Below are 12177 nucleotides of genomic sequence, written 5' to 3'. Positions count from 1 at the left end.
ATTAAAATCAACACTCCATGAACACACAAAACTGACAGGGCAGAGGGGGAAGTGCACAGTGGATACAAAGATCGGGCTCTCAGGAGACGCGGCCTGTTGGTCTCCCATGTTAGCTCCAAGTGACTAAGCGCAGGGTGGGAAATAACGCCACTGTGGCGGTGAGAGTTCCCGCCTGGGCTCTGGGTCCAGCAGCCTTTTCACAGAGAAGATGCCACTGTCTGGAAAAAAAAATGCAAGCATTGTGTGTGGACCCATTAATGTATGTGCCTCTGAACATTCCTTCGAGAAGCAGGAGCACTCCAGTCCCTGAGCCCCCAGCGATTATACAGGCCTGGAACACACTGCACATGCCACCTGGTTCTTCCCCCCAGGCCCCCAGCTCTGTGAGCGGTGGGAAGAGGCCCACCAAACACCCTGGCTTCATTGTGCCCCAGAAAGAAGGGACTAATTACTTGCCTACACTCTGGAGTGTCCAGGGAGAAAACAGAGGCCTGTGGGGTGGAGAGGGTGGGAAATGGGGGTGGGGGGTAGGGGTGAAAGAAGGGAGAGAGAAAGCCACAGGATACATTTCAAAGTTTCTCTAGCAATTTGGGGGTGGAGGAAAGAAAGCCTGGTCCTGATGTGAAATCATACAGAGGTCAGGGCTGGGTCTCCCACCCTTGTGAGAAAGTGGTGAATCAGGGACGGTTTATCAAACGTTCATTTTTTTCTTTTGAAACCGGGAGGCAGCAGCTTGGACAATTCTGCAGATGTGCTTGATGAGTTAGGGACAAAAATGGCCCTTCTCTGCCCCCCTTCTCCCCTCCCTCTATAAGGGCTCCCCTCGGGGGTTGCTTCTCCCTCCACTGCCTCCCAGGCCCTCCCCTCCCTTCTTCAGTGGTCAGCTGAGACCCCCACCCACTGCTCGCTTTTGTACTCTTGGCCTTTGGACATACTGACAGGGGCCTTTATGAGACCCCAATCAAGACCCCCATGTCACAGGTACCTAGTAGAGACACCAGACCTTTTCAAACAAGGGACAACAAGGAAAATCGGCTAGCCCATTGTCTCTCTTCTGTGCTAAGTGAGATGAAAGAGGCCCGCAACCCCCTCCCGCAGCCCGCCTGCCAATCACCTCTAGTTATTAAGGTCACAATGTGTAAATTCTTTTGACCTGCACCTAATCAAAGATTCACCGGCCCTTTCAAATCCGAATGGGGAGGAGGGGAGAGATTCCCTCCCATAAACCCAGCAAACCCTCAATAAAATTTCTCTCTCTGGTTCCTTCTCTGCTTCCCATCTCCACCCCCTCGCTTCTCCTCACTCCACCCTTCTCACCACCAGCTTCAAACACAAATGACAAGCCCCATGAAATTACTAACCCCCAAAATCTGAGAAAGTTTGAAGGTTTTTATTTGATTCTCTTTTAAGGAAAGTTTTCAGACTGGCATAGTTGCCCAAGCAAGCCCAGAACCTGGGCAGCCCCGGTTGCTCTGATGCAGAATCTTTCCAAATGGCAAAGCAGTTGGTTGACTTTTTTCTCTCTCCTAAATGAGCCTCTCTTGCTTTGCCCTGGACACCACTGTAGACAGAGAAAACCACTGGGATTAATGATATTCCCTCATATTGTCACTCAGCATCTCTAGTTCAATTGCTGACCCACCAAATCCAATCTTTGGCTTTGTGAGGGAAAAAATTACCAAGCCCAAAGTAAGCAACCCTCAAGAAAAAAATAACATAATAGGGTAGTATGTTTAAGCATTTTTGTTTTCAAAATACAATAGAGAACAGAACAAAAGCCAGAGGAAAGAATCTGAGAAAAAAGCAAGGAAAACAAAACGCTTGCAAATATCCATGCATCAATATCAAGGCCATGCATTTTTACCTTGCCAACTTACCTATTAATTAGGATAGAGAGGAGTCATAACAAGCAGGGTGGTGATAAAGTTATTTATGTAAGTTGCCCAAAATACTCATTTACTCACCGTCTACTCTTGCTGGTTGACCCTTCTCCTCTTGGCTCCCAGCTTTGCTTCTGCCTCTCTGGGCCTTCAGCCTCTCCATTTCCCCTTGCCACTGTCTTTACTTCTCTCTGAGCTTTCCTTTGGTGCTAAGCCCTTACATTCTTTCAACTGTGTCTCCATGCTGATGCCTTCCATATCTGGACCCCATGTCTGCGCTCCAAGCCACCATTTTTGGCTGTCTCCAGCCATTGCTACCTGATGGTCCCATCGCCACCTCATAAATAACAAGTTTAAAACAGAACTCAGTCTTCTCAAAACCAGGGCCCCCTTCAATCATCAGGCTCATAAAGGTACTCGTCATGGTCTCTTCCCCCCAACATCCCCAGTCATGACCTCCTACTGATTTCTCCTATATAACTCCTTCTGAATCCCAGCTTGTCTACTCACCATCCCTAGGAGCTCAGCCCCTAACTGCTAACAAAGTGTTCTCTTAGAAAAGAATCCAAATGGCCTCAGTGTCTCCTCCTTCAAAGTATCCTACACACTGTGCCATCCTATTAATTTAACTGCTTAATCTGGTCAAAAACCTTCCATGGCTCCCTGTTATCCTTAGGTTAAAGTCAAACTCTGCTCCTGAAAGCCCTCCCAAACCAGGATCCAAGCTTCCCCTCTTCAGCCTCCTTGCCCACCATGCCTTTACACTAAGCCTCCACCCAGTCAGCCAAATATGTCTGCTCGGAACACCCAAACCTACCTTGAGTTTCCCCATCCCTTATTATGCCTTTGCTCATACCAGCCCTCTGCTGGAATTTAAATAGGGACATCCTTTAAGTCCCACTTTAAATTCCATGTCACCCATGGAGCTACCTGATTTAAAAGAAGGTACTGCCTTCCTCCAATTTCCTGTTGTTCACCTTGACAGTAGAAGGCACTCACCCTGCATATATACTGGAAAAAAATTGTTGTTTGGATACATGCATTGTTACCCCAACTAGACTATAAGCTCCTGGATGGTAAAAATGATCTCTTATACTTCATACTCCCCATGTAACCCTGCACATAGCAACATTCAATACAACCATGAGACAGGGACACAGAGATACGCATTACAAAGATGTACGTTTCTGAGTTTATATTGTCTTTTTTTTTAATTCCAGTATTTTAACGTATTTCTTTCCCCACAAAAGGTCCCATGCACAAAACCATGTGTAATGCTGCAAAAAGTAAATGTAAGGAAGGTTCTTTTTGGGATGATGGAAAATGTTCTAGAACTGAATTGTGGTAACATAGAAGCTTCAAACAACCAGTAAGAACTGGAAGAAACATCTCTCTCAAAGCTCCAGAGAACAGTTAGACTGCTGTAACAGGGTGCGTGCCAAATCAAGAAAAAGCCTAATTAAAAGCAACAGGATCTGGTCCTTTCCCCACCCCTCACCAGTTCTCCATGGGGCAGGTCCACGCCCCCAGAACAGACCCTGTCCTGGTTCCAGAGGGAGCAGAGGGACCCTCATGCACATATTGGGTGTATGAATGTCTGGCCCAATGTGTCTGGGGGCGACCTGGAGGCTCACCATTTCAGAACTTGCCCTGTGTGTAGAAGGCAATTCACAGAATTCTCCTACAGAATGCTGTAGGAGAGCAGTCAAGTCATGCTGCCGAGGGAAGGAATTACTGGCTGTAGGACATATAGCACAGTACCAGGGACCATGAGAAACTGTTTCCTAGGGAAGAGGGGACATTCAGAATCATGGAAACAGGGAATGAATTCCTAGGGCCACACACCTATGCCCAAAACAATACAGCAAACACAGAAAGGACCAAGGTGGCCCCTAAACTTTGGCCTGGAGCTATTCTCTCAACTCATTGTATGGATAAACCCTGAAGGACGGGGCTCCCATATATTCTCATTCTTTTCTTGTTGCTGTTAGCCTCTGGCATTGAAGGAAAGCTGTGTCATAACACTAAGTGAATCCAAGCTTAAGGAACAGATGCCTCAGAATCTAAATTCCAGTGATAACACATTAAAATATCAAAATGTCCAGATTTCAAGAAAAGATTACAAATCATACAAAGAAACAAAAAGTGATGGCCCAGCAAAGGAGAGGATTGAAGCGTTAGAAACCATCAAGAAGGAGGACCAAACCTGGAACATATTAGACAAATTTTTTTTCAAATGGTCCTAAATATGCTCAAAGAGCTTAAAGGAAACAACAGACAAAGAACTAAAGGAACTCAGGAAAACAACAGATAAGCACAAGAAGATTATCAATAGAGACATGGAAATGATGAAAAAGAACCAAATAGAAATGAAGACCACTGAAACAAAAATCAGAAATTCCCAAAAGGGTTCAACAGCAGATTGGAGCTGGCAGAAGAAAAAATCAGAGAACATGAAGTTAAGACAACTGAAATTATACAGTCTAAGGAGCAGAAGGAAGAAAGAAGGAAGGAAAGTGAACAGAGCCTTAGGAACCTATAGGACATAGTTGAGTATACCCATTTACACATTGTGGGAGTCCCAGAAGGAGAAGAAAGAGACAAAGGGGCAGAGAGAATATTCAAAGAAATAATGACTAAAAATTTCCGAAATTTAATGAACAAGATGAACATACACACCTAAGATGCAATGAACTCCAAACAGGATAAATCCAAACAGACCATGCCATAGCATATTATAATCAACTGGTGAATGCTAATGCTGAAGAGAGAATTCTGAAAGCCACAAGAGAGAAGCAATATATCACACACAAGGGAGCCTCAGTAAGACTAAGTGCTAATTTCTCACTGGAAACCATGAAGGACAGAAGGCAGAGAGATGATACATTTAAATTTCTGAACGCAAAAACTGCCACCCAAGAATTCCATATTCAGCAAAACCGTTTTTCAGAATTGAGGAAGAGATTAAGACATTTCCAGATAAACAAAAGCTGAGGGAGTTCGTCACCACTAGATCAGCCCTATAAGAAATGCTTAAAGAGAGTTCTGCAGGTTGAAAAGAAAGGATAATAGACAATAGATTGAAGCAGCATGAAGAAATAAAGATCTCCAGTGAAGGTAATGACATGGGTAAATATAAATGCCAGTCCTATTGAATTTCTGGTTTGTAACTCCACTTTTTACTTCCTACAGGATCCAAAAGGCAAATGCATAAAATGTAACGATAACTCAGTGGTTTTGGACTCATAACATATAAACATGTGTTGTGAAAAGAACTATATAAAGATGGGGGAAGAAAGGGGTATAGGAACAGAGATTGTATATACTATTGAAGTTAAGTTGGTATCAAATCAAAGGAGATTGTTTATAGACTTAGGATGCTAAATTTAAGCCCCATGGTAATAACAAAGAAAATATCAGAGAATATGCAAGCTCATAGAGACAGAAAGTAAAGTATGGTTTCCAGGAGTGGGGGCAGGAGGAATGGGAGTTCATGCATAATGGGTGTACGTCTTCTGTTTGGGGAGATGGGAAAGTTTTAGAAATGGAAGGTGGTGAGGGTGCCACAATATTGTGAATGTGATTAATCCACTGAATGGTTTGCTTGAGAGTGGTTGAGATGGGAAAGTTTATGTTGTATATATGTTCCCATAATTACTTTTAAAAAGAAAAGAAAAAGTGACTAAAGAGACAATGACAATTAAATGCAAAACATAATCCTGGATGGAATCTAACAAGGAGAAAAGGCCCAAAGGGACATTATTGGCCATGTGAAAAAATTGGAATACAGACTGTAAGCTTTATATCAATGTTAAATTTCTTGAACTTGATAACTGTACTTAAAGTGGTAACATAAGGGAATATCCTTGTTCTTAGGAAACGTACATGGCAGTATTAAATGTTCAAGGAGCATGATATATACGACCTACATTCAAATGTTCAGAAAAGGGAATGACAGACTGACCGACCAACAGATAGATGGATGGGTAGGTAGATAGAATGATATGGCAAATGTGGCAAAATGTTAAAATTGGTGGGTATGGGTATCTGGGGAGGTAGGGGAATGTTGGAGTTCTCTGCATAAGGTTTGTATTGTGTTTGTAACTATCCTGTTCCTTTGAAAGCGGTTCAAAATAAAAAGTTAAAAAAAATACTGAATTGTTGTGATGATTGCACAACTCTGTAAATGTGTTAAAATTCATAGAATTGTATACTTAAACTTGGTGAATTTTATGGAACATAAATCATACTTCAATAAAGATATTTAAAATAAAAATGTAAATGTAGGCCCATGCATCCTTAAATATTTGTGTAGCTATGGATTTTTCCTTCATTTGCTTGATATTGAAATAGATACAATGTAAGTTGTATTTTTCCAAATATAAAAATCAGCTCATTATGAAAAAAAAATTAAATAAAAAAAGTAAAAAGAAAGTAAATAGCAGAAATCTACCACATAAGAAATAACCATGAAGAGATAGTCAAATAACCATCATGCTGTTTGTGACCTTTTTTCATTCAACAATCTCGTCACATCTTTTTGAGTCAATAACTATACATATATACTATCCTTTTAATGGCTACATAAAATTCCATTTAGTAAATGTACCATAAAATATTTAACCAGGCCTCTATTAATGGATATTTAAGTGTTTTTAATATAAGTCTTTATACAAACATCTTGCATGCTTGTCTGATTATTGTCTTAGGATAAATTCTTAGAAGTAGAATTTATGATTTAAAAAGTATTCATGTTTTTATTTTTATACTAATTGTCAAACTAATACAATTTGAAAACTCTAACTTTTCCTTTCCTTATCCTTGGGCCCAACCTTACCAGCCTGCAAAGAAGGATTTTCCTGGCCAGTCTTCAAGTCTAAGAATCTCTTGAATAATCTGTATTTTTTCCTGTTAATTTTTTTTTAATTCTCCATCATATCTCACCATGGATACTAGTGAGATTCAAACCAGCAAGAAAGGTGGAGTGCTTTGAACGCATTATCCAAATGAATCTTTCCTTTGGGGTTGCAAATCTCACCCCATACCCAGCTGACCCTTCTCTTGCATCACTTATCAGAGAACCTCATTCCAACAACTCACATCATCTCCTCCCATTTCAGGCACAGGAGGAAAAAGACCCAGGGTTGACCAGGACAACCACGAGGCAGTCCTCACAGTCACACAGTGGCCTTTACTATTGAGGCATACTTACAATTGAAAAGCTCTCCCTCCACACTGCCTTCTGGCCTCTCAGTGTCTTCCTACCTAGCTCAGCTCTTAGAAAGAAACCTGTCTGAAACTGCTCACATGATTGCCAGAATAATGGAAGACCTGGTCCCCTTGCCGATCCCTACCTCCAAGACCACCAGAGCATCCAGAGAGAGGTAGCACAGATGTCAGTGTTCCCAGCCTGGAAGCAAAAAGCTGCATCTCTCTAGATGGGCAGATGAGGCATGGGAAATCAAGAGAGGAAAAAGGCCTGACAGCCTCATATTCTACTTCACAAAGCCTATCCCTGCTGTTAAGAGAATCCTGGAGAGCAGAGGTGAAGAACTTTGGCTTTAAAATGCCTTCTCAGAGCAGGCAAGCCCCTGCCTTTCAAGATGCATGCCCTTCAGCCTGCAAGTGGAGGCTCCAACCCCCAGGACCAGTGTGCATATTTTCTAAAGTGCACCCAGTTTAGACAGACCTGCTGTTTTCCACTCTGCTGTGAAAATCAAGATACTACACCATGACCACAATGGCCATTGTTCTTGAAGCTGGATTATGGCTCTGCTGCAGGACAGAGCATAAGAGGAGACACCAGGGCAAGCTGGGCTGGGTCAGAGGCAAGTCTGAACACAGGTACATGGAGAAGGTGAGAATCACAGCAAAATATTTTAAATGATTTTAATCTCCTAAAAGGTTCTATCTCATTGCTTGAATCCTCTTCTGCAATTTAAGACCCTGCTGAAGATTTTGGATATTATCACATCTCAACTGGTACCCCATCTGTTCCCCCCCACACACACACCCCTACTTTTTTGTGCCCATTCATGTTTTTAATTTGCATTGCAAACTATGAAAGAGGAAAGCTTTTGCAGAAAGCAATTTGCAATTGCCTGGGCCAGGAGCTCTTGGACTTATATTCCCTTTGCAATTACCATGGCTTCTGCATGCACATGCTCATCTCCCTTCTCCTTTCATCCCTCCCTTCTTTGCCAGCACCTTCTGCCTGAGTCAAGCCTCTCTGATAGGACACTACAGAACCTGTCACAAACTCCCCCTATGGCAATGTCCTAGCCAGAGAGGTGAGCAAAACAAGCTAGGTAAAGGGGCAAGGATTTGGGGTAATCAGTTTAATAGGACATTCATAGACATGGGGGTATGACCTGCAATACACAGACGCATAAATCTTATACAAGACAGGAAATAAAGCCTCTGCCCCCCGAAAGCTTACAATCTGAAATTTCTAAAGAGTAAGTCCTGTTCGAGAAATTGCTAGAGAGGCACAGAAATTAGATCCAACTTAAAGAGCTGGGGATGTTTTACGGCTGGTCTGAGGGAACGGCCAAATACATTGATTGATTTGCCGAAGCATATGCATCCTTTATTGTTCTCATATATAGAAACTCTAGTCAGCACAGCAAAATTCAGAATCAACACAAATCTTTATAATTTATAGCATTTCTACGGACAGTTTCCACATCAATGGTTTCAACATATTCCACTTCTAGTGGTATATGTCGATGCTATTCTCTTTCTTGCCGGTGTAAGGAAAGTGTTACAGCTCTTGGGTCCCAATAATGAAACTCACTGAGACTCACTGATACAGGGAAACTGTCAAGGGCAGCAGAATTCCTGTTCCTGGGGCTTAAGACCATAACTGAGTAGAGCCATGTGTGTCTGTCGTGAATTCACAGAAGGGGAGAAATGCACCTGGCACTTCTCCTGGGACAAGCATTCTTCCAGTAGATGGAAAGGAGGAGGTGGGGGGAGAGGACACACTTTCAAAAAGTTTGGCTTAAAATGAAGAGGAATACAAAGAATTTAAAACTTGACTCCAAACTGAAATACTGAAATCTGCCCCAAATGGCCCGAGAGCCACAGGACGGGGTGACCCTTCCACCTCTGACATCATGTGCGCGTGCGCACGTGCACACACACACACACACACACACACATTATGCTACCGATCCAGGCACACCCGTATCAAGGCCCTTTTTCTCTCTGACCCAATACCAACCCTTCCCTACCTCCTTAGCTCCACTGGCTCAAGAAACTAAAAGCACAAATATTTCATTAAGATCCCTCTTTTGACTGATCTGAGTGTTACAGCTAACAGGTGGGAAAATCTTCTTAAATATATGAGCATTATCATGACAGGGCCACTGGAACGGATCAGTGCCATCAGTCAGAGAGGGCTGGAAGTTTCCGCCTCACCATGGTTCCTCTTTAGCCTTGACAGATCAAACCCCAAGCCGAAGCAGGCCACAGAGATCAGTTCAGTCTCCAAGCCAAAGGTCTTCACAGTGAAGGACCAAAGCTGCCCTGGCTGGATCTCCGCCGGCCCATGCCCCAGATTAATCACCATCAGGCGGGACCTGCACACCAGTCTGCAATCTGAGCCTGAGTAACACCTGCACAGGGGTCACCCCGGCACCTCCTTCACTCCCCCTGGGTAGGGCCCCAGGGGCATGAAGGTGTCCACCTGTTGACTAGGTTACCTGGAACAGGAAGGCAAGACACTCAGCCATCTTCAGCCCTGCAGAGAGGCCATGGGTGGTTTGAGTGGCTTAGTGAGGGGGGAGGAGAGGTGCAGTGACTCGGGTAGTAGTCAAGACTCCAGGAAAAAGAAAAGTCTCAGTGTCTGAACAGAGAAAAATGCCACAGTGCCCCTCTCATCACTGTCTAGAGAAGAAACCTAGCTAGAGACCAGCAGTGGGGGAACTAAACCCTCAGAGGTTATGAGCTAATGAGGTGCTTCATGAGTGTTTGGTACATATTTTAGTCATCTATAGATAAGCAGGATGCTGATGGGAAGGAGACCAGAGCAGGGATGTCTTTTCAAAACACCCCCAAATGCTGCCAGATACTCCTGTGTGAAAGGAAGCTTAGAAACAAATTCCCTCTGTGAAGGTCTAGGGGAGCTTCCTCTGAATGCCAAGATCTGGGAGAACAGTTTCCCCAAATGATCTGAATCAGTAAGCTTCCTCAAACACACATACACACAGAGCTAATGACTTGGGAGCTGGGGCATGCATTTGGTTGTATTAAGTGCGCTAGGTGTGCATGTACACATGTATCTGTCTATGCTAGATTGCCTTTTTAGGACCAAAGGACCCTATTGGATTATAAATTCTTCACAGATGATAATCCTTTTAATTTGTTGTTTCTCCAAGTCTGAGTAGGGCAAAGGGAAGTATTCATGAGGCCCCCCAAAAAAAATCAAAAGGAAGAAAACAAGCATGAAGATCTGTATCTTAAAACAATCTGTCCCAGGCTCTAACTCATGATATAAGGAGAAATCACTCGGGTGGGTGGCACCCTTTTCCACCTGCCCCATGGCCCCAGGGAAGGAAGGGTAGGGAGGGTGGGGAAGGTCAGAGTCAGATTGAAGCGTTTGTCCCTTGAAGAGCAGAAAAAAGCACAGGTCAGATAAGAGGGGAAAGAGCTCCTACGCGGCACCTTCATTTGAGGAGTAACACCCACATCCTGACTGTTACATCTTGTACCTCCAAAGCTCCATCTCCAGGAATTCCCTTTGAACCTCCGCTGCAACCCCGAGTTAGGGACAGAGCGGTGGCTACAATTACACACTAGCTTGGAAGAGGGTGGGGAGGCAGGGGGTACTGCATGTGACAGGCCATGAAAGGTCCCTGCCTATAAAACAGACTGGAAAACAAACCCTTAATTTAAATGTTAATGAAAGTGCTGTGGAGACATCAGAGGCTCCCCGGCTGCTCAGAGAACAGCTACACCAGTCACAGAATTTATGGCTCTCCTTCACCCTCCCGCCTTCCTCTCTGCCTCATCACCCACTGAAGTTTAAAGAGTGAAAAAGAAAAAAAACCTAACTAATTTTAACATTAACTCCATGCTTCCACCTTGGGATGTGATTGCTAAATTATCTGTTGGCAGAACAGTGATCAAAGGTGGAAAAACAGAAGCACATTGCACACGCAATCCAGAAAAAGTCAGCAGCACCTAAGCTGGAAAATTACCATTTCTTTTCCTGAGGAGGAAAGAGTAGAAGACCTGGTGGTGCAGATGGGGCCTGGAGCCAGGAGTGACAGGCAGTGGGAAGAAAAAGAGGAGGAGGAAGCCTCCGATCCCTCTAATGTGCTCCCACAGCCCTCCTTGCTTCCCCAGCTAAGAACTTGGCACACGTTGGTAACGACCCATTTACTTGTCTGCCTCTCCCATGAGACTATGCTCTCCAGCTCACTGTTGCTTCTCAGTGTCCTGCACACAGTAATACTTAAGTATCTGGAGAGAGAAAAAGAGTTTGAGGGAAAAAGGCAGGGAGAGAAATGGAAGCAGAGAGAGAGAAAGAGGGAGAGAGAGGGAGAGAAAGACAGAGAGAGCCAGAGATCCAGAAAAAAAGGGTATAACACTGAGAGATGGAAATGTATCCCTGTGAGCCAGGGCAGCATCTCAATGGATCAACTCTGCCTCCCCAAGGTCTGGCCCTCTGCTGCAGCCTGTTTCTACTTGTGGTGTTTAATTTAAGTCAGCTCTTAACAACTCAGACAACTTTGCCAGCCAGAGAGGGAATTGGTCCCACAAAAGGGTTCTGAGCCAGCTAGGGCTGGGAGGGCTGTTAGTCTCGGGCCGGCAGCTGAGCACATGCACCTCTCTGGGCCCATCCTGTCCCACCAGGGAATGACAGAAATCCAGGGTCTTGAGGAAGTGAAACTCACCCTTTGTGGCATTTGGTCCTTGCTTCTGATGGATACAACCACCTGAGAGGCCAGGCTTAGCATAGGCAATGAACTCTAGGGTAGAGGGCCCTGCCCTGAGATCTAGCAGGACCTGACTCCAAATCAATTGTACCCCCACACTGATCCCTTTTTAATTTGGGGCCATTTCAAGCTGGACAAGTGGGCCTACCTAGCATTACCCATGGCTTCCTTCTTTCTCCAGGTGTCAGGACACTCCCTCCAGCCACAGCAGCCCCTATGCCCTGGTATCCCCCAACCACCACCACCACCCCCCTTCACACACACACACCCATGGTGACTTTGTGCCTCTGACTCTCTCATCCGGGGGCCTATGTTCAGGAAGCTCCCTCCTGTGTGCTCTATGGCCTGACAAA

At 44.4% G+C, this 12177-nt stretch overlaps 1 protein-coding gene across 10 annotated transcripts in view; it reads right to left on the bottom strand.

Moving 5' to 3' along the window:
• The window catches only part of FBXW4 (F-box and WD repeat domain containing 4), a 117007-nt gene that overhangs the window by 61150 nt on the left and 43680 nt on the right, over positions 1 to 12177 (bottom strand). The window contains exon 6 of one of the 10 annotated variants that reach the window (XM_037804597.1): positions 1308 to 1561. The exons of the other annotated variants lie outside the window; for them this stretch is intronic. Within the exon in view, the coding sequence (XP_037660525.1) occupies positions 1357 to 1561 (205 nt within the window). The 3' untranslated portion in view covers positions 1308 to 1356. Of the gene's footprint in view, positions 1 to 1307; positions 1562 to 12177 lie in introns of those variants that run through there. 10 annotated transcript variants of the gene reach the window in all.

Source organism: Choloepus didactylus, chromosome 15, assembly GCF_015220235.1.
Source record: "Choloepus didactylus isolate mChoDid1 chromosome 15, mChoDid1.pri, whole genome shotgun sequence".
In the NCBI taxonomy this organism is placed as follows: Eukaryota; Metazoa; Chordata; class Mammalia; order Pilosa; family Megalonychidae; genus Choloepus; species Choloepus didactylus.
The sequence above is the reverse complement of the archived record's forward strand: the minus strand, read 5'-3'. Positions and strand labels throughout refer to the sequence as shown.